At 37.2% G+C, this 22,703-nt stretch overlaps 1 protein-coding gene across 6 annotated transcripts in view; it reads left to right on the top strand.

The window, feature by feature from the left end:
- The window catches only part of LTBP1 (latent transforming growth factor beta binding protein 1), a 184,927-nt gene that overhangs the window by 97,528 nt on the left and 64,696 nt on the right, over positions 1–22,703 (top strand). For 5 of the 6 annotated variants that reach the window (XM_066315902.1, XM_066315900.1, XM_066315901.1 and 2 more), the window contains 5 exons: positions 2,676–2,747; positions 16,252–16,374; positions 17,901–18,068; positions 21,178–21,246; positions 22,130–22,152. In XM_066315902.1, the coding sequence (XP_066171999.1) occupies positions 2,676–2,747; positions 16,252–16,374; positions 17,901–18,068; positions 21,178–21,246; positions 22,130–22,152 (455 nt within the window). Of the gene's footprint in view, positions 1–2,675; positions 2,748–16,251; positions 16,375–17,900; positions 18,069–21,012; positions 21,247–22,129; positions 22,153–22,703 lie in introns of all 6 variants that reach the window. The other variant, XM_066315904.1, reaches the window with a different exon arrangement.

Below are 22,703 nucleotides of genomic sequence, written 5' to 3'. Positions count from 1 at the left end.
TTAGGAGTCAAGTAAATAATTAGTAAGTTGTCAGGTAAGTGATATCTATGCTTGTGTTTCTACAGGTTAACTTAATCCTAAATTCTTCCCATATAATTCTGACCTATTCTGATATTTCACTAAACTGGTATTACTGTTTTTATTTTGGATGTTTTGGAAGCAAACAGACTTCCTTTTGCTTTTATGGTTTTATGCCTCAAACTTCATTTAAAGTGGACATGTTTTTATAATAATATGTAATCAGGTTGTGATCTGCATAACCCACTTCAGCAAAATATTTAAGCATATATTTTAGTGTCACTAGGAGGCACTTCTCTCTTTAGTCAACTACTTAAGGACATGCATAAATTTGCGTGTTTCTTGTTCCCATGGTCTTACAGAGAGCTCTGTCATCTTTGTAAAGACTTGAGTATTTTGGGTAACAGCCACTGCTCAGTCAGGGCTTCTGCCCTGTTGCAAATTTAAGTGCCTTGGCCTGAGACAGCTGCCATGTCTGTGAGTTTATAGGTTGTTCAGTATTACTGAAAACCAAAAGAGGTTTTGGAACAGATCTCCATTTTTAAGGGCTTCTAAGAGAAGATAGCTTTTAAGAAGAAGAGTCTTCCTGTGTTACGTGGGGGTGTTGTGATTGATCAGGCTTCTTGGTAACTTAGTAATTACAAACAAGCTGTTTAGGTGAGTGAAGGGTGAGTAGTGTCGGACTCCGTCCAGCTCCCACATGGATCACTAACCATCACTGAACAAGCTGCTTCTCTGCTGTGACTTGCTTACATTTCTGCTCTTTGTTGAAAGGAAGAAAACAGTAACCAGCAAGTCTGTTGCTGCTAGTAAGCTGCCAGTTTCCTGTTCATTGTGTGAGTAGGAGGATGAGGAAGGAGGGAGAAGCTAAAATCTCTGACCTCAGTCCGCCATTGCGCTTTCTAGAGCAGCTGAATCACCCTGAGAGGGAAAATGTGTTGCACCACTGGAAAAGAGCTGGCAAATGTTATGGGCTGGTCTCCATCTACAACGGGAAGCTATTTTCATTCAGCAGGCTGCACTGCAGGGTGCCATTCCTGCCCACAGAAAGTTACAGAGACTCTCCTGGTTTTAGTGTGAATTAAATCAGACCTGTTACAGCAAACACAGATTTGTTAGGACATAATGAGTGCAGTTATAAGTTTGAATCTGCCAACCTGAGTACTAGGAGTTTGACTGACACTTTAGGGAACCAGAAGTAGACTAATGCATTGTGCTTTTGGAAGTCTTCTTAATTTTCAAATGGTTTTAATATTATCATTAGGAAAAGACTGAAAAATCTTCCTTGGAAACTAAATAGCTGTAGGGGCCGCTTTAGTAGAGAGACAAAATTTTCAAGTTGTAGTTGGTGTTAAAATGATTGTAGTCAGTGTAAAGATGGAAAAGTATGTGTTCAGAACTGTAATGACATTGCTGTATTTTTACTATGTGTATTTAAACCATTTTGCACTTTATGCAATCTCAATGTTTTATTTAAGCAATTATTTTAAATAATTCACTGAAATTTGAAATAAAACTGTCTCACTCCAAAGCCTGCTACTCAATATCATCACTTAATTTTTTCCAAATAGGAAAAGCTTTAGAACTAGTTAAAACAATTACCCTATTTTTTTAAAATTTTTATTATTTCCATCATTACGGTCAGCCAGGTGCCAATTTTAAAATAAGCTACAGGGATAAATGTGCCTTTCAGGTGTTATGTGAAGGGAAGCCAATCAATGGCATTTTGTTATTCAGTTGTTCTGTCTTACTTGACAGTTTATATACAGTAAAGATGGAAACGAATAAATCTGGTGGGTTTTGGGGAGGGGGTTGTCTGTTGAACATTTGGGACACTTTGGAAATGAAACAAAATATCTGACTAAATGTAAGGTATCTCTGGTCTAACATTCAAATTATGAAAAACTCTCTTGACTCTTATTAAAAGCATTTATGTGATCATAGTGCCAAAAGTTTAGTCCTATATGCTTATCAAAGTACTGGGCTTTGCCACTAAGTTAGCTTTTAGTGCCTAACCATACAAAGAGGATACTGCTCACATTTATGATGTTTAAGAATCAATAAACAGTTTTCTGTAGTCTGAAAAGCAACCTTAAGTGGAGGAAAGGAACAATAAATAGAAATAAAAAGCTGGTTAACTGAAAATTTTGTAGTTTGGCAAAATTGAATTCAATATTTATATTGTAGTGTTGTTGTATCTGTGACTTTACACTGATCAGCCAGTAAGTGAAGTAAAGTTTAGTACTCTAAAGTTCAACAGTTCTGTTAGGTAAATCCCAGATGTTTCCATAAGAAATCTTCAACATTATTTTTTCCAAACGTGATATTTTTAGCTGGTTTGCAAAATTAATCATTTGAATATTTCAGAACAAATAGGGTGAAAGATACCCTGATTTCAAAGATTTGGTTGTTGGTTTTTGGGTTTTTTTTAACACAAATTTGGCTGGATAATGGAAGACTTAAGTAGTACACATGTGAAAAGTGATGGAACTAAGGTTACCTCTGTACAGTCTTTAATTTTAATTTCTTTATATGTTTTGCTTAACCGTTTATCACAAAACGTTATAATTTTTAAATATAATTATATAATAATTTAGCTATCAGGCTCTGCAAGCATATAAATTATCAGTATTTAACTGATGTGATTTTTCTTTCAGCTTACCATGGATACGGTCCTATGATGGAATGCCCACAAGGCTACAAGAGAATCAATGCTACATTTTGTCAAGGTATGATAGTAACCAAATTGGTTGTGTTTCTTTCTAGTGTTGGCTTTCTGTGGCAGCTTCTTTGATATTGATGATTTAGATGAATGATTCCGGTCCATTGATTTATATTTGGGAAAAAATGTTGAGTATACTTTTGACTCTTCCCAAGTATTGGCAACTTTGAGTTTTTTCCTCTAGGGAAATTAACTTCTGAAACTTTTATGTATGCCCTCATTTCCTTTGATGATGTATAAAGATGACTTCATAAGCATTCTTTTACTTTGTTTTTCTGTAGAAATACATTGCTTTGTGAGTTTTTTTTGCTAAACTGTGAATCTGAGGACATATTTAGTTAAGTCAGATGAAACTAGGAATACAGAACATTTTTTGTAATCATGAAATTGTAATCATTTTGTAATCATGATCAGAGAACAATTCCTTTGGACTCAAGAGGCTAGGCATAACAGTACTGAGAAAAGCCAGATAACACCCCTGGCAAGTGGAGATGAAAAGGATGAGTACCTGGCTGCCATGTAAAGAAGTGACCCACCTACTTCCCAAATGTGCATAGTGCAGGTGAGGATATATGGAGTTAGATACAGTCTAGTTGTGTTACTCTGGGATTATTTTCACCTGGTGGTAAATATAGAAGTTATCAATATATATATATGGTTGTGAGGTGTGCATGGTCATGCAGCTACAAAGCAAGGCTTGGGACATTTGGATTCTCCTGGTCTATAGCATCTCTGGCAAAGCTGAAGAGATGACCACAGACTAATCCTCATTCTTTCTGTGTATCTTGGAGCGCTGCACAGAGGTGCCAGATGAGGATGTGGGGAAAAAGCTTAATTGCTTGTCTGACTTGTTTGGCACAGTGCAAGTAAACAAGAAAAAGGAGCTCTGAGACAATGTAAGCAATCTTGCAGTAGTGTTCTGGAGAGAGATTTGGGAAGGAAGGGAAAAATGAGTTCAAGTGAAGCTGATACGGCTGTGACCAGATTTCTTGATCATTGTTGATTCCGCAAGGGATAAAGAGGTCCCAGCAGATAGTAGTGCTGGCGGGGAGCTGGATAAAATGAAAGAATAGTTGATGTTAAATGATATTTGTAGGCATTTTGGACATAAATTTAATCTTACTTAACTGAAAATTTTCACTTTGCGTCTTAATGAGGGAATGTACAATAGCCAGTTGCATAAAGAAATTTTTACCCACCAAAGTAATAAAATTTGTAGAGCACTAAACACAAACATCAGGCTGTTTCACTGCTGAGGGAGATGTGAGCTGCCATTTGCGGCTACCTGAGCCCATCTGCTGCTCTGGTCTCTACCTAGTGGTGTACCAGCTTGCAGGGTAGTGGCATTTGGAGGACTGGATGGGTCAAAATACTAAAAAAGTAAATGGAGGAGAGCTGCCAATTGCATTTCAAGAGCTTGTTCCCTGCTCTGCAGTGAAAGACTGTAACGTTCTCTTTAAAAGTAAAAAGGGACAGGGAGATATTGATGGCAATTTGCTAATGAGGACCACAAAGTCAAAAAGTGAAGGAGGTGAGTGTCATATGTAAATGAGCTTTTTTGTGCCTCAAATTAGACATGCAGGTGATGTATGTATTTCAACAAGGTGGTTCCAGCTATTTTGAAAGAGTTTGTCTTGTTCCACGTATCAGTCACGAGGCTTTTCAGTCTGCAAAAGAGAGGTTTTCTAACTTTGAGCCTGGAAAGTGTCTGTAAGATACCGTGATGGATTAGTGTTTTCATGCAGCCCTTTGAGCACGATTCAGGAGAGATAGGAGCTTTTGATATCTTCAGTAGTCGTGTGTATACCCCACAGAATGTGCAATGTTTTCAGACAGCAGCAACCCAGCAGGCATTTAAAGGCGAGTAGGACGTTCAGTTCGGTTCAAGAGGCTGAACCTAGGTGTTGGCAAACCTTATTTCAGGGAAGCTGAGATCCTTATTCAGGGGTTATGGGCGGTTAGAAATGGTCTGGTGCTTGTGAAGGTTGCCAGAAATAGGCCAGGAAGTTGTTTCACTGAGCAGTGACAGCCTGATAGAGAGAGAGAACGTATGTGTCTGGGAAGGAGCATAAGAGGGAACTGAGTACTGCCATGATAGTGTACAGAAATAGATTTGTACCTGGTAGGCTAATCAATTGGGTTTTGCACTAGATTTTGATAATTCTTCCCCGACACATTTTTGTACTATATGACAAAAATTGCAAGAAATATGAGGCTTTACAAAATTTGTTTTATACTGCTGTCACTATCCCAGAAGCGATTGAGCTGTAGACTCTAAATATAACCTGTAGTTGATACATGGAAATTCATAATGTGGTGTTTAATCATAAAATGATAGTAGTATTATCTTACCAGGGAGTAGACTGTTGATGAATTTAGGATGGGGACAATCTCCTAACTTTCTGGAGAGGGATGAGGTAGTGGCAGTTGAAGGTTCCCTTTATTGCTTTACTGCGGTTTTAATAGCTTCTCTCTAATTTGTTCACTAACACACTCCACTAAGGAGATACAAATGGGAGAAGCCCATGAAACAAAGCCATGATGGAATTTAGTCCTATTGAAGTAAGTAACAAGCTTACCATTTTCTTTCGGAGGGTCAGGATTCTGACCTCGGTTTGAATGTTCTTCAGGAAAGCTGGCTTCATATGTGAAAGCTGCTGGTAGGGTGCATTTCAGCCCTGAAATGGTTATTAGCATGTGCCTCTCAATGGGTCAGCCAGAAGTGTCCTGTTTTTTTATCTGAAGCAGACATACTTTTCTATAAGAGAAGAAGACAGGGCTGATGAAGAAAGGGCTGTCCATATCACTAACACGGACAGCCGTAGATGTCAAACAAAAACTGATTAAGCTGCTGGCGTGGGAGTATTCATGTTCCTTTAAGAATCTGTACAACTAAATTGGAAGGGAGTGAAACAGCATGTCCATATGCAAGTGTAGGTTTTAATTAGATTATTCTTTGCTGATAGGGTATTGTATGCTGTGTCCAGGCTTAGAAAGGGCCAGGCTGAATAGTGATGGGGATATATTTCTGAATCCCTGCCTGCAGCCAAAAGAGATTGGTTTTTTCACCTAGATGTTGTCCAACTTTCACTGCCTTTGAAAACTCAGGCCTAAAAGCTTAATTAACTTTTGTTTTACTTTGGTTTTGCGGTCAAAAGTCTACATAGGCTTCATCAACCAAGGAGTATTAGTGTGATTAATAACCAAATCTTTTTTTTTTTTCCTTTTTTTTTTTTTTTCCAAGTGAGTGAACTAATGTAATCAAGCATTCTTCTCTCTAATGTGTAAGTAGGACCACAAAGAACCATCTGTGGGTATGTTAATTCAAGCAGTTTAGTGTAATTACTATCAAGAAAGCTTTTCCCCCCTCAGTAATTATCTTTTCAATGGGGTGATTTACTACATGTACACACATGGATGCCCTAAGGCTCTCATTAGAGCCAAAATACAGCTTATCAGTGTTGCAACTTCTTTGTCAGAATCCACATGCAATGCTAATTTCTGGTTCCCTGCTTAGAGTTATACTTACTGTTTCCTTAGTCTGCTAATGGTTTTCTTGGAAAACTGAAATAGAATGGAAAAAACAGCTGGTGAAAAGATTGGATTCATTTTTCAGGAAGCTAACATATTGCCAACAGAGCACTTTAGAAGTCTTATCTTGAAGAACTGGAAAAATACCTGAATGCTTGTTGTTTTGCAATGAAGTAAAAAGCGCATGGAAGTTCTTGGAAAGTCCCTATATTCTTAAAATTAAATGTTTATAGCTTGCAGAAACTAGTACTTGTATGTTGATAGATTAGATTCTATAATCACATGCTTGTGGGACTTGAAGCACTTTTCCCTTGGCTTCATCATGAGATAAATTTTGAAGGTATATTCTTCCCTCCTACATTTGTCACTAAAATACAGTAATAAATTTGTTTACTCTGCATGTTGTATATTTATTTCACTACTTTTAAGTAATAAAAGAGCTTCATTAATAGGAAGTGCTGTTACTTAGTTACTAAGTCAACAACCATCTTTCAAAGAAGTTCTTTTGTGATGATCATAGTGAGAAATAAATATATCTCCAGAAACTGGGCTGGGTTGCTGTTTGGACACTGATTATGTGTTTGAGAAGTGTGGCTCTGCAGACTTTTGTTCCAGTAAATTCCACGCAAAAGCACAAAACGAGTTGGACTGATTTCTTCTGCTGCTATTCTGCTAGCTTGCAGAAATCAGTGGGTCATTTCTTAGAATAAGCAACTGTTTTTTCTGTAATTTTAAAAAACATTGCAGTAGTTTATTTAGCACAAAGCCTTGGGTTTTGTTTCTTTTACCTCTCATTCTCACTGATCAAATTATTATTGAAACAATCAACTCTAATGAAGGCAGCAACATCTGGTTATTCTATTTTTCTTAGAGGATATTAATAGTGGTTAATGTAACTATAGGAGAAAGAGCTGGAACAATATTTTCTGTGATGTTAATAGGTAATTGATTGTAATTGATTTTCATAAAGAGAAAAAAACCTGATGCCTGCATATTAAGTCAGTTTGGAGATCAATCAGTCAGCTGGCACTTGCAGTGAAGCCTAGGACGTAACTTAACAGAATGTATTAAATTGTCACAATTGACATAAATTATATGTTCTAGTCCAAATTTACAGGATGATTTATAATGCATATTAAAGCACTTAGAGCATGAAAACATCAGTCAAGGCAGATATTACTAAATAACATTTAATGACTGACCACTAGGTCATTTTTAATTGAGAAGTTGCCTAAATACTTTAGCAAATTCTAATTAGTGTAAATTGATCTAGATAGCTTTCTTTGCTTAAATACAGCAGAGGGTTTTAAGGGTGTGTAGGTGTTACTGAAAGGCAAGTTGTTCTCTTTGCATCAGAAGGGGACAAATATTTTCCATTTGGTTTTACTACTTAGTAATTTAAATAAAGTCAGTCAGTTTTTGATAAGCATAGAGATAGGATTTCAGAGCTAACTGTACAAGTCGCCCTTCAGAAATTTATCTTTCCACAGTGCTTAGGCTTGTAATCATAATCAGCTACTGAGATTGCTGGTGCCCTCCAGCACCAGCCACTTGGGATGGAGGGGGGTGAGATGGGCTGCAGTACTTTCGTAGCCACAAGTTTATTCTGAATAGTTCAGTGAAGCTGCCACAGCTGTGGTGGTCTGACTAGAAATCCCTGCTTCCAAAAGTTCTTATTCTTGGTCCAAATTTTATAAGAACCTTCGTGACTGTCTTAGCTGAAAGCAGTTGTGTATTTAGTTTTTTTATGCCTTGTTATGTGTTGTATTAAAAATTGTCAAATTATATGTTGTTTTCTTCTAGTGCATGTAATGTGACTTTGAAAATCAGACTTGTTCATTGGTTTTTGAGTCATATTAATTTACACAATCAAAAATCATCTAACAAATCTGTAATATAGCAAACTCAACGATACAAGTGCAATCTATTGTTTCAAAAGAGAGGGTTTTTTAAATAAATACTCAATCACTTAACATTCTTCAGCCTTGTTGATGAAAATTTAAAATGCCTTTTTTAGTTACTTCAGCAGAAAATAGTGATAAAATCAAACCCCAATCCTGTTTTGATAGGGGAACCTATAGTTTCCAAGCTTTTGGTGCCCCTGAAAAGAAACTTGACTGTATTATTTTACATCAATAGTAGCAGTGGCTTCTTTCAAAAAACAAAGGCTTTTTTTCTTTGCATTTGCATTGTTCAAAGCACTTGCAGTAACTCCTGACCCTTTTGAATTCATAGACTGCTTTTCTTGAGTAAAAATGTTTTCTTTAAAATGAATAGATTTAAATAAAGTACTATCAGGATACTTCAGGACACAATAATAAACATGTATGCTCGGTTGTAGAATTTTAAGATAATACTGAAATGTGGAGTAAAAAATTTCCAAGCAGCAATGATTTTGAAGAGCATAAATTCAATGTGCTAAGCCTGGAAATGAAAGAATAAATTTAATTTTATAGGAATGTTTCAAATTCCTGCATGTCTGTGACCTAATACGGGCATTGCTTGCTATCTGAAGAGGGTGGGCAGTGGACTTGCTCTGTGTGTCCCAATGACTTACTAGGCTGAAGGCAGAGAAGACAGCTTTACACCACCTCAGCCGTTCTGCCTTAGGCCAGCTGGGCCTGGGTGGTCTGAGAGGCTGCTGTAATGGTTAGCACAGCCAAAACACAGTGACCTTCTTTTCCTAAATAGCCGTACAGCTGGAAGCTGCCAGAGGGAAACACTGCAGAGCTGATACTGCAGCCATCAGCTTTTGTAGGGTGCTCTGTAGCAGATCAGTAGTCCTTCTGCACCACTTTGCTTGGCTGTAGCAGCCATCACCTTCGGGTTAATGTGTAGAACAGAAGCAGGCTGTGAGGCATTTCCATATTTGCTTGCTGAAGCATCTAGTAAGGTATTTCAGTAAAAGGGGAAATTAAAGGTGCTTTATGATGTAGTAAGTAACTTGGCATGTTTTACCGTAACCAAGCAAAGCATATTCTTTTAACAGTAAGTGACAGGAACAGATCTCATTTTAAGCAGGCGCAGGAATTTTTCCTAGGATTGGATGTTTACACTTAGCATGGTTTGTTATTCTTGGATAAAAGATCGTCAGGCTGCCTTAAATGTCATTAGTCCTGGAATAAAGCTGAAATGATTCACTTCCTGGATGTGATTGAATTAGGTATAACATTGCTCAAGGAAATGTGAGAGAAGTTGCTTGTAGGTTTCCAGTAAAAAACCAAAGTACTGTTGAACAGCAGCTAATGCAGTCACAAACACTTTTTAAATCTAATTTAAAAGCCAGTGTTGAATTGGAGAATGCAATCAGAATACTGGAAGTTGAGACCTTCTGTAGCATCCAGCACAGTGTTCTGTGCATTGTCATTCAGTTGAGAAAGAGATTCTACTACACTGTACTTTTCTGTGCATAAATACCTCTACATCAGTGAGAGGGAAACCTTCCATTAGGTGTGAAAATGTTTGTCACTGAAATTTAGGTACCTTAGGACAGAATTTAAGTTTTGATTGATGCATTTCTTTTTCAGTCATCTCAGTTCCCCAGTGTGTAGTGTATGTAAGAGAGCTGAACAAGTAAATCCACACTTGAGGAAATACAGGTGGAGATGTTGAAAAATTACTGCAGGTTTTGATCTTTAGGCAAGCAAGAACTGTTTAGAGATAAGGATCAGGTTGTTTTTCAGAAGCTTCTTGCATTTTTTATTTCTTTTGGAGTATTCAGTCTTTCTCTAAATCACAGTTAAGAGAAGAAAATAGGTGATATTAACTGATGCTTGCACTTAGACTGAACGAAATTTAGTTTAGTATTATGATACTCAGCCAATGCATATGTCTGTGTGTGATCATGAGTAAAAGCAGTTCTTCATCTGATTGTGTTAAACATATGTGGACCAAGATTCTGGTAAAGTGCTTTGGGGTATTTCTGATATGAAGTCTTGATGATTGTCTTACACTGAACAAAAATCCAAATAAAATTTCTTTGTGAACCTTCATAGAAAGCAAGGAGAAAAAAACATGAGCAAAGTAAATTTTGTTATCTGATTCATTTATCAGATTCATTTCCATCTTTTATCTTCTAATAATGGATGTAAAGTTCTTTGAGGCTGAATCTGTTTCTGAACTAAATAAAGCTATATAATTATCATGGTTTGTGACAAGTTCAATGTTACTATGTGCTTACTTGTTTAAATGAACACCATCTTACATTGTTCCCACCTTTCTCCTTTGCTTGGTTGGTTTTGAGGGCTGTTTTTTTTCTTCTTGTTGTTGGTTTTTTTAAGTCATGCAGATACTACTGTGTTCATATCATACTCTCCACATGAGCAGATGGGCGTGCAATTAAAAAATGGCTGTTATAGCTTGTTTTTTTTTTTCACCCGGAAATTCAGTGGCAATGAGTCATTAACACATTGCATTTTCTGAGAGCAGGCTGACCTGACACCCAGAAGACCTATAAAAATGTGTGGGAAGGTACCAAATACCAACTGTTGTTGTTAAGAGAGCCTATTTTGAATTCGCCTTAGTGGGATAGATTAGCAGCAGCAGTTTGGTTACCGTGTCTGGGTGGTGGTTCTGGAGGGCGTGGTGATTGACCTCGCTATATATCAAGCTGTGCTTAGAAAAGGGGATAGGAGGAGCTGAGATACAGCAGACTCATCTGTACAGTGCTGCAGCATCACTGTTAAGACCCTGTTTGTGGCAAAGCTTCTGTGTGTTTGTGTGGTCTTGTGAGAGCAGAGTCACCAACAGGGCCTCTGGGATGGCGTTTGTCTTCTACTGCCATCTCAACTGGTTCTAAGAATGAGTCAAACTTTCATGGGGATGGACTACCAAATCTAGGGACACAGTGTGCCAAGGACCAGTTCCACATATTTGGCATGGATAATACTAAAGGGCAACAGCAGCGGGTCAGGCTGTCAGTCAGTGCAGAATTGACAGTGCTTCTTTCATGCCAGTGGCATTTAAACCCATTTATTACCATTCTGAAAGAGCCAGGTCATTCATATTATCAAACACCAACTGTTAAAAAAATCAATGCGTTATTTACCAGTTCTGTATAAATTATAAATGGCAGTGCTTACTTACTGTGTTGTATCAAAACACAGAGAGAGTTCTTTATGGAGCCATGTGAGGTGCTGTGTGGAATATCTCCTTGCTTAATTTTTTTCTGTATCACTGGTACAGAGGCTTTTTACCAATGGGACTTCATTACTCTGCTTTTTTCAAAACCTGAAAGTCTATATTGAGTTGGTCTTTGGAAAGCTTTATTTGCATTTGTGTGGTTTTTTTAGTACTGCTACCTAGCCCTCTAGAATTTTCTTTATATAGATGATGTAGATTTCATCATCTGTATTTGATGAAATTACTCCTCAAGCATGATTGTACTTCTGCACAGGACATTATTTAGACCTTGTTCTCTGGTTTTTACAATGAAGCAAATGAATTCTTCCTCCTGTACTTATGTAAAATTGACTTTTTTTTTTATGTCCATATACAAGAAATTGGGGGGGGGGGAGAATGGTCTGCTAACTTTGAATCAGATTTCCTTTCCAGCTGCCTGAACCAGTTGATTCCAATGCAATTTGCACAGCTGGTCAGGCTGGCAGGTGGTTGGAAATGTTTTGGGTAGGTGGCCTCTTACTAGAGTCTGAAGTTGGTAGTAAATAAGGGCGGATTTTTTTTTTCTACTCAAGTTGTTCAATAAACACTATTCCTACGTGTATGTATGGTTTGAAGGTTTTTTTTGTTGTTTGGTTGGTTTTTTGTTTGGTTGGGGTTTTTTGGGGGTTATTTTATCAGCTTCTGGGTAGTTTCTGTGGAATCCCTAGACAAGCTTGTGTAATTCAGCATGGAGCATCAGCTCAGTAATTCAATGAGCTCATTGAGTAGACATGACCAGGAAAAGAGGCATTAATATACACTGTAATTAAGTTATGCTGAGGCACTGGAACATGCACAATGAAGTTAACTTTAAAAATTGGACAGATTTAGCAAGAGGAATAACCATATCAGGAACTCTAGTTGGCATGCTAGTTGGTATTTACATAAGCTGGTACTTAAATGTAGCAGTGCCTACATTCAATAGCAATAGCAGATCTCATGTGGATGGGGGATGATGTTGTTAGTACAAGACATACAAGAACATTTATCTGTAAAGAGATTGAATGTGGAGGCAATAATGACAGCATCTGTGAATGTTTCCTGCAGAATAGTTGTCATTTGAAAGAAGAATGACTGTGTATTCATGAATTATAGGAAGATCCCATGTATCCACAAATCTGCTATTCTAGCAAATAATGCCTTGAAACATTCATACTTCTAATATTCAAATGATGAAGTTTATCCATATATAGGTTTTTAACAGTCCTTAAAATGAAGGTGGATGCAAATGAGTAAAGTGATCATCTAATAGGTGAAGAATGCATCATTAATAATTTTTAATATTGAAAATATAAATGTACTTATGTTAAGTCATGTAATTATTTACCTTGCTTAAAAACATGTAGAAGGGTGGAATTATTCTCCTAGACAGAAAGAAAAAGTGCCATCCATTTCATGCTGATGTATAAGTAAGTAGCAATGTATTTTAGTGGCTAACCAACAAGAGACTTAGTCTTTTTATTGAAAATAAGAATTATAAAATCTGAGTCAAATTGTAATTATTTGAAATAAACCGTCTTCTTTTCTGATGTAAAACTTAAATACTGTTTTCATTAGATAAAGCATTTCTGCTAATTCTAATTCCAGAAAAAGTCATCAAAAAATGATACATTATGTATGTTGCTTGGCATATATGTTCAATTTTCCTCCAGTCATATATGTTAATTTTCCTGTAAAGAAAAACACATACTGAGAATTTGGAAAGGGAGAAAGTTGTTTAAAAATGTCTGGATAGTACAATGTAGGAAGTAGAGAAATTATTTTCATTATGTGTATCAATTTCTCCTGTGTTTTTCTGCTTCCTCCAAAATCTGTACTTGGTTTTTCTGCCTAAGTCTGTGTGTAATTTGTGTATTTATATTGAGGATTTTTGTTTTGAAATAAACCCAGATAACTATATTTTTCCTGTACACAGAATAAAAGATACTGTCTCTTCCTCTAACTTACTTCTGACGTCAGAGAAAATGCTTTATCAAAGCAAGTAGAATGGTTTTCTGGTTTAGCATTTGAAGACTGATCTGACAACTTAAATTGCCAATAGATAGAAAATTTAATAGAGGGCTCTCGAGTGTTCCAGTGTTTTCTTTGTATTAGCTTCTAGGTATTTCAGAGTCCCTTTTTTCCATCAGGTCCTAGTTGAGCATAATTTTAGAAAATGGAACATTAGCAAGTATGTCCTTTCCTCCCAACAAGTTCACAGCAGCATCACTATGTTTCTATTTAGGGATGTTTCTAAAATGTCTTCAGTTTGCTAACTGTTAAGATTTAAGTTCATTTCTTTAATACTCACAAATCATAATGGTATAGAAATAGTGATAATCTTCCCTCTGGGATCCGTTGGAACTGTGTAGATGCTTTCAATCATATTTTGAGATTTCAAGGTAAAAGAAAGAGCCTAGTCTGACAAAGAAACTTAATTAACTGATAAAAACAAGTGCATCTGAAAATGTCTAGCTTGATAAATATTCTGTATTAATGCAATCCTTACATGAGATACTCCTGTTCTTATATATATCCTGTTCTTATAGGGTGTCATTCTGCTTCAACATTGGGCAAGACAAAAAGTAGACTGCTATACAAAAATATTTCAGCTGTTTTTTCTGCTCTTTTCTTATACCATTCTCCTTTTTAAATAGTCCACTCCCTCTGAGGTCAGAAAGTCATGTAGTCTGGGAATTTCACTTGAAAATTCCTTTGAGGCAGAGCTGATCCTTTGTAATTCGTGTGGTTTCCATCACATTTCATCCAAAGTTTTAGGATATAAATTACTACTCCTTGTCATACACAGCTAAGTGCATAGAAGTGAAGTTTATCCAGGTGGTGTCAAGATACTACATTAGGTACAGCACTGGAAGAGCTGAGGGATAAGCTCAACACTGAGTATTTGGGAAAAAATGTGGTTGATATGGCAGCTGCCAGAGTCTGCTGTACTCTTGTGTCATGTTACAGGTAGCCAAACTTATGGAGAAAAATGAAGAAAGAATCTTTCTATAGGTTTCCAAATGCAAACTTCAGCACATCTGTTACGTTTTGTATATTGAACCTCTTACCCTCAGCAATGGTGTTGAATTACGATGCAACATAACATAAAATGAGGTCAAATAAAATGAGGTTGGTATTATAAAAGCTAAAAGGAAAGATAATAAATATTATATCTTTTAGATAAATGATCAGTAATACCTGATTTTCAAAGAACTAGCTGGAATTTCTAAATTCCACATGAAGTTTGTTTACCCAGTAAAGCAAGGTAGGTGTCTTTTCCTAGCCTTAAGGATAGGGAGGAAAAGTCTGATGGAAAAATAATAGATGTAAATATTTTAAAGTAGGTCTATTTCAATCCACTCTCTCAATTTTTCTGAAAGCGGAGACCACAAGTTCTGACACAGATAATTATAGATTGGTAGATTTTTTTTTTTTAATACTATTTTGATGTTTGGATTATCAGTGCAAGTTATGTTGTTCCTGTCCCCTGAAATAAAAACCTAGTTTGGCTGACTTAGTTACAAATGGTATCCAGATGATTGTTAGACAGGTCCTGTTTTAAGAGTAAGCGAACGACGAAAGCAGCCGTGACTGTGATACAGACCTGAGGCCCAGTGCTTGGGGAATGGGAGGATTATTCAGTCAGACCCTGAAAGCAACACTTGTACAGGTGGCCTAGTAACAGCAAACTTTATTAAAACAGAATTAGAGAACATACAGAGTTGGAAGGAACCCACAGGGATCATCAAGTCCAGCTCCTTATCCCTGCACAGCACCATCCCCAGGAATCACACCAGGTGCCCAAGAGTGTTCTCCAAATGCTTCTTGAACTGTGTCAGGCTGGTGCTGTGACCACTTCCCTGGGGAGCCTGTTCCAGTGCCCAACCACCCTCTGGGTGAAGAACCTTTTCCTAATATCCATCCTAAACCTCCCTGACACAACTACAGGCCATTCCCTAGGGTGCTGTCACTGGTCATGAGAGAGATCAGTGTCTGTCTTTCCTCTTCCCCTCATGAGGAAGTTGTAACTGCAGTGAGGTCTGCTTCAGTGTCCTCTAGGCTGAACAGACCAAGTGACCTCAGCTGCTCCTCATGTCCTTTGGACACTCTCTAGTAGTCTAATGTCATTTTTACATTGTGTCGCCCAAACCTGTCCCCAGCACTGGAGCTGAGGCTGCCCCAGCTCAGAGCAGAGCAGGACAATCCCCTCCCTTGCCCGGCTGGCCATGCTGTGCCTGATGTCCCCAGGACAGGGCTGGCCCTCCTGGCTGCCAGGGCACTGCTGGCACAGGTTCAACATAATTGTTAGGAAGCTGTGTTGCCACTGCTGCAATTCTTTCCGTGTCCAGTATGTTCTGTGCTCCCTGAGGCATCCCTGAAGTTCCTTTAGGCTACAGATGGTATTTTTGCATTACGCTTCTTTCAGCATAATGAACCATTGAGCCCTCTTCATTATGAATACTAATAAAAACTGGAATATCTGCAAAATGTACTGGATTGTTTGAAACTTGACTCTGTGAATATTCTTGTGAGCTGTGTTGAGCTGTGCAAGCAATCATCTAGTCAGTACAAGAAGGGTTGATAAGCCAGTCAAAGTGTATTTGTTTTTCTAATTAAGAGTACTTAAGAATGATGTATAAATATAATTGTGTTTTTGTTAGGTTCTCAGCAATGTTTTAAAAGGTTATGAATCACATGTCAGCATGGGAAAAAGTGTTGATTAGAGTATTAACTTGTAATAGTTATCCTTCATATATTTAAAAAAAAGAGAGAACTTCTGAAGAAAGAGAAATATTAATACATGTTTCATCATCTGATTTTTTTCAATTTTTCCACAGATATCAATGAGTGTCAGTTACAGGGAGTGTGCCCTAATGGTGAGTGCTTGAATACTATGGGCAGCTACAGATGCACCTGCAAAATGGGATTTGTGCCAGATCCTACCCTCTCAAGATGCATACGTAAGTAATACTGCTAATCAAAGTACCAAATTACATACTTAGTTACACTTCAGATGAAGATTTATTTGACTGAGCCCAACTATTCTAATCTGTCACCTTTGTTTTTCTGTCTCCACCGCAAATTCTCAGTTTATTATTTAGTCAGTCTCAGTGCTCCTGCTTCTTTTCTCTTCCTTTGTCTTGGAAGCTTTGCTCTCTACCACTGGTTGCCCAGGATCCTTTTCCTGATTTTCTTGTCACCAAGTCTTCAACGCCATCTCCAGCCTCCACATATGTACAGTCTTTTTCAGTAGCCTTCAGGTATTTTTTTACTCCCCTCTCTGCTAGTTTCAGCCAAAATCATCTTTGTGTCCTGCTCTCCCCTTTTCTGCCTCTGCAGCTTTGATCTGGATTGTTTCCATTAATAAATATTTAGCCCAGGATGATCTTTAGCACATTCTCCTTCTAATTAGGAAGAATTAAAAATTAAGAAATAATGAGGAGAAATAAGAAGTTGTGAATGATGTGAATGTAAATATTTCCCTCTATTAATTAGCTTTTATTTTGGGTTACAATCAATTGCCTCTGCAAGAAGCAAAGACAATGTAAAGAACAAAGGAACAATTAAATTTTTTCCTTTTATTTTTTTTTCAAAGAATATGTACAAGTGAAAAATAGCTATAATCCTAAGTTCTTTCTCTGAGCTATCTTTACATTTATAAGATAAAGTACAATCTCAAGTCATAGGTGAGTTCTTTCTTTTTTTTTCCCCAGCATAGGTATTTTGTGCTACTAGTTAATGACACTCAGTTGCTGAGAGAGTTTCTCAGCAGTTTGAAGAACTTTGTACTGCTTTTCGGGTGAACACAAGGAGAAGGGAATTGGTTGTTGGGTTTTGGTTTTGCTTTTACTTGTCATGGTGAAAATCTGATAGTCTTTGTATTTTTTGAGTTATGTGAACATGTTACCCAGAACTGTTAGCTTTATCTTAATGTGGATGTATAAATTAGCTGGATGGGTCTTAGCTTTCTGTTACATCATACTAATTATTGCTTATGGCCTTTGGCTCTTCCACATTAAAATGAAGCATAACAAAATGTAAATATGTGTCTCTTTTGTGAAAAAAGATTGTAATATATGATACTTCATGCTTTTGCAGTCTTACTGATGTAGCCTACTTATAGATGGATGTTCCTTTGGCTTTATTGCTTGGCACAGCTGTGTAGTGGCAGTGACTGATCTTCAGCAGCTGTGTACAAGTGAGAGATGATTCTCACTCTTCATTGTGGCAGGATGGCAACTGCGGGTTTTGAATTTACTTTTGTTGTTGTTTTTCTTTGAAATACTTCTTATGCTTAGTCTAGGGTAAGTGGGAATTCAGGAGTGTTTGATGCAAAATGAGATATTTTTTTAATGTGTTTCTCATCTGAGATAGGTGTTTGAAATGAAACTTCAGCAGACAGAATACAAATCTGTTTAAGTGATGTTGGAAATCTAGTGGTGTTTCTCTGTTTTGCTTTTCATCTTCTCTTCCACTTTCATTGCAGCTGATAACCCTGTAGTCGCTGAAGAGAAAGGACCCTGCTACCGGTTTGTTAGTGCAGGAAAGCAATGCATGCATCCTCTTTCTGTTCAGCTCAGCAAGCAGCTTTGCTGTTGCAGTGTTGGCAAAGCCTGGGGCCCACACTGTGAGAAGTGTCCTCTCCCAGGAACAGGTAAGAACTTCCACTAAAAATACAAGCTTTTGCCCCCTGCAATGGAAAATAAATGCTAATTTGTTATGCATGCTCTAAAAAACCCCAAGCAAACAATCACCACAGTACTTAGAGATACAGGAAAAGTAACCTAAAATGTAGTTAATACTCTTTAGTTGTTAAAGGCTCTGGTGAAACAATGGCAGCTTTTAAAAATCTGGTCACAGAGCAACATGAGATGTAGTTTGTATTACAGTTAGGAGGATATGCATGGTAGTATCTCTGCTTTCTCACCTTCCTTCTTATCTTTACCACCCATTTACCACCCTGAGGGATGTGGTAAGTAGAGAATTCCCTTCTTAACAATAAACTAGTAGTTAAACTTTTTGTGCCATTTTTCACTTAATTCCTTATTTGATACATGAAACTCTCTTGTATTATCAGTGTTCCCTTGGAGTTCCGCTGTTATTTAAATGTATAAGGACTTCAAAAATATCAGCTTGTTTGGTCACCACTCTCACTTTGGCTGGTTATAGATTAAGATTCCACATATAGAAATTGATCACTGTTTTCAAGTACTTTTTATTCCCTGATGTTGCTTAAAACTTAAACGCCCATGGAGTCTTCAGTCAAAATCAATTTTATATTATCCTTTTTCCCAAATGTAGGGTCAAATTAATCTGTTTTAAAAGCATCATTGCTTGTTCTAATATACATGATGTCCAGTCTCTTGAGTATTTTAGCCCAGGTGTTTGTAATGACAATCCACTGTGTGTACTTGAACCTGTTGCATATGTCACTCTCATGATGCAGGTCATGTATTTTTCTGAAGTATTTTACAAAGATTTACATTTTCAAACCAGCTAGCTGCTTTGGGAAATCCACAGTTACTATCTAAGGTATGATGAGAGCAGCAGATTCCTTACTTTCTTAAGTGTGACTTACAGAAATGAAAGAGACCAACAGTTTTGAGCATTTCAGTAGATTTTTAAAGCCACTGTTTCCTGCATGACCATTGAGTCACTAGATCAGGATTTTAAACTCCAGTTAACTTTTGAATAAATAATATTTCTGTGGCTCTTTAATTGAGAGAAAATATATTCTCATGAGATGACTTGCAATTTAAGTGCAAGTGTTTTGTATGTGTGAGAATATGGCATGAAGCTTTATGCCCAATAGTGTGTATAGTGGAGCACAGAATACATCCTTATGTTGACTGCTATTTGATCACAAAAAAATACATCAAGTATCATATGGAATTGGTTATTTTTGTGATTTTTTTTCTTAATGAAAAGACTTTGGAGAGAAAATATGTTAGTAGAAAATTCTGGTGAGCTTTTCCCTATTTAATGACTACTTGCATGATTTAAAAATATGTTCCTTTCTGTAACAGGTTAAATTCATAATGTTTCAGAGTTTTCTATGAAAAAAGTGTTAAAGTGGGATACTCCAGAATGGGGTAATGTATTTACCGAAGCATCCCATGTTAGTGTAAAAGCCACTAAAATAAAATACTTCTAAAGTATTCATGCAAAGTAAACATCTCCTAAAGAGGCACTGACACACTAGACTTGTATGTCCAGGTTTTGAGAGCTCTTATCAGAGCTGTGCTAAAATAAGGCTCAGATTTCTATTTTTCGTTTGAGGGAATATGACCTGAAGCAAGATTCCTGTGTCCTAAGTATGCATCTGAAGGGACAGACATAAAATTTTCTGTCTCACTCTTTTGACCAGAATTCCTACCCTCAGCTGGGTGTATTTTATGGCAAGTTTAGATATTAGATATCTCAGCAAAAAGTATTTCCTTATTCTGAATCCATTCAATTTAATGAGTTTGACCCTTCATATTTTCTATTCTACTAAGACGCCCTCTATTCCACTGAGACACATCATGCAGTTAATGCATACTGTGATTAATGTACAGTTTAACTCATCTGTGGAGCGCTTTTGCCTAGTACTTTGTGCTTTTGTTTTAGATGCTAATTCACTTTAAAACCTTGATGTGTTCAAAGCAGAATTTGTGAACTTACCAATGCCCACTTGGCACATCCCTCAGGCACCCGTAAGAATTCCCACACGGGAGACTAAATCTTTTTTGTTCCATCCCAGCATGGCTTTGCCTAGAGCAATAAGGACAATGAAGCGCTGCCCTCTCAAGACTCCTGAAGGTCTCCCTGACCCTGACAGGAGCATAACAATTGTCTTTGCTGAGGAGGAAGACTGACTTGTATTTCTCTCTTGTTTTACTTTTCCAGTAGAACTGCACAACATGATGCTTCTATAGAGCACCTGTAGAGATAGAGCAAGTGCCGTTGCCCGACTTTAATTAACTTTTTCTGTAGCAGCTATATAAATGAGGTTATTTCCCCTCTCTTCTAGTAGTGATTTGGCTTCTTATGATCCTCATCTTGTTTTTAGCCAGCCTTTTTCAATTCAGTGGAATTTGGATCTGGACTGGTATGAGGCCTCTGATGTAGTCAGGTGGGATCCTGTGGATCAGTGTTGGTACTGGTTGATAGTGTTCTACTGCTCTAGTACAGGGCTGGTGAGCATTTTCCCTTTGATTTCTACAAAAAAGAAAATTATAGCAGTAGTGATCTTCATTCATTATGCAGTATAGGTGATAAAGATGATTTGCATGTTTAAATTAATATGTAGAAAGGATGTTCTGTTTGCAGGGGATTAATTAAGAAAAAAAATTTGATACATTGACAGATAAGCAGAACTGAAGAAAAATGGTAAACTGGAGTGGAAACCTTCTAGGAAAAACAGCCAGAGCATGGTTTTGGGAGAGTGCTCAGTTGTATTAGCATGCAATGCATAGCTTCTCTTTAAGAGTTTTTTTGTAAAAATGTATGTACAATATGAGATTAAATTTCTTAGTGGTAGTCATTATATTTTCCACTATGTCAACATATTGCACTTTTAGACTCCTAAAAGGAATATTTTCCCATCCCAAATCTAGCTGCTTTTAAGGAAATCTGCCCTGGTGGAATGGGTTATACGGTTTCTGGCCCTCACAGAAACAAGCTATATCATCACCCTGCAGTTAGAGTACAGCCACCTGCCATTGGCAAGACCCCGATTACTCAACCTGTTGCTAAAGGTACTTCTCCTCCACCTCTCCCAGCAAAGGAAGAGCCAGTGGAGGCACTGACCTTCTCACAGAAAAGTGAGACTGAGATGGCTGTACAAGAAGGTGAGAGTGGGAAAATTTAGTCTTTCTCTATTTGTGTGCTTGTGTCTTCCATGGTTTGTTTCTTTGCGTGCTCGCTGTGGACAGCGCAGGGCCGAGAGGCACCACTCCCCACAGCAGAGCATTCCATGATACCCATCACCTGATTTACTTCTCACAGGTTATGGGTATGTCCTACCAGATGCTGAGACCATGGAGAAAGAGCGAGACTGCTTTAGTCTCAGTAGTTTTTATGATCAGAAATAGTACATATTTGTTGTAAGATTTGTTGTAAGATTTTTAAAAAAATAGTATATATGAATTCTAAAAAGGAAAGCTGCAATGGAAAATAAGAACTTGTATGAAATTCCTACCACATTTTCCCAGAAAAAAAGTCATATTTGTGGAGGAAAAAACCCACTCTTGCTTGTCTAAAGAAAGGACAAATTTAAATTTTTTTTTTTTTTTTTTTTTTTTTTTTTTTTTGCAATAAGTCCTTGCAAATTTGTTAGTGGTAAGTTGTATATCATTATGACATTAATTTACCTTTAAAGTACTTACAGATGTTGATATCCCTTGGAAGGAATTGAAAAGGTTTCATCAGTGAGTTAATAACTTGTGAGTTTGTCAAATTGTTCCTGAGGAAGCAGGTAAACAATTGAGAAACCTACAAGGCAGCTGAATACAGAGTAAATAAATATTAGATGGTGTGTAGAATCTTATTCTGGTTTCAGGTTAGTTTTTACACTTGCTTCAGGAACATGATTTCATGTTTGCACCATTTTGGAATGAGGTTTGAGCCTGATTTTTTTTGTGTGATGTCCACAATCCCTTTCAACTGTGGTAAAATATATAATAAAATGTTTTGGGAAAACTGATTAATTCTCTTTTTTCTTTCTGCTTTTAGTGGCAACTGCAGCTCCTGATCAGGTAAAACATGATGTAATTTATCTAGGAATTAGAATGCAGACCGTGTGTATGATGTGGGATTCTGATAGCTGAAAGGATTTAGAATTTATGATGGACAAAAAAGTCGCTGTAGACTTACTGTTCAAACCCTGAGGCAAAAAGAGTTTGTGTTGTTATTGTATACAACAACAGACAGGTAGTAAGGTACAGGAAAGATTATTTCTGTCTCTCTTAGAGGCATTAGTTGGAGGGTCTGGTATATATTGCTCTATCCCATTCTGGAGACTGTATTTTATGGAGGATATTGAAAAATGCAGAGAGTGTGAAGAAGAGACACAGATAATAACAGCTAGAGAAGATTAATCAGAGAGAAACAACATGAAGCTTTCAGAAGCATTTGTGACACCTGCTTGTGAGACTGGTATTGTTGCCTCAGTTAGTTTCATAGTTTGTTTAGCCTATCTTGTGCTCATTGGAGATGAGCAAGTGTATAAAGTGTGTGTCTGTGTGAGGTCCCCCATTCTGGAAGTTTCAGGTTCTCTGTGCTGGAGGTAATGGCGTTTGTTGTGACT

This window comes from Sylvia atricapilla, chromosome 3, assembly GCF_009819655.1.
Source record: "Sylvia atricapilla isolate bSylAtr1 chromosome 3, bSylAtr1.pri, whole genome shotgun sequence".
Classification (NCBI taxonomy): domain Eukaryota; kingdom Metazoa; phylum Chordata; class Aves; order Passeriformes; family Sylviidae; genus Sylvia; species Sylvia atricapilla.
Note: the sequence above shows the minus strand (reverse complement) of the source record. Positions and strands in the feature narration are given on the sequence as shown.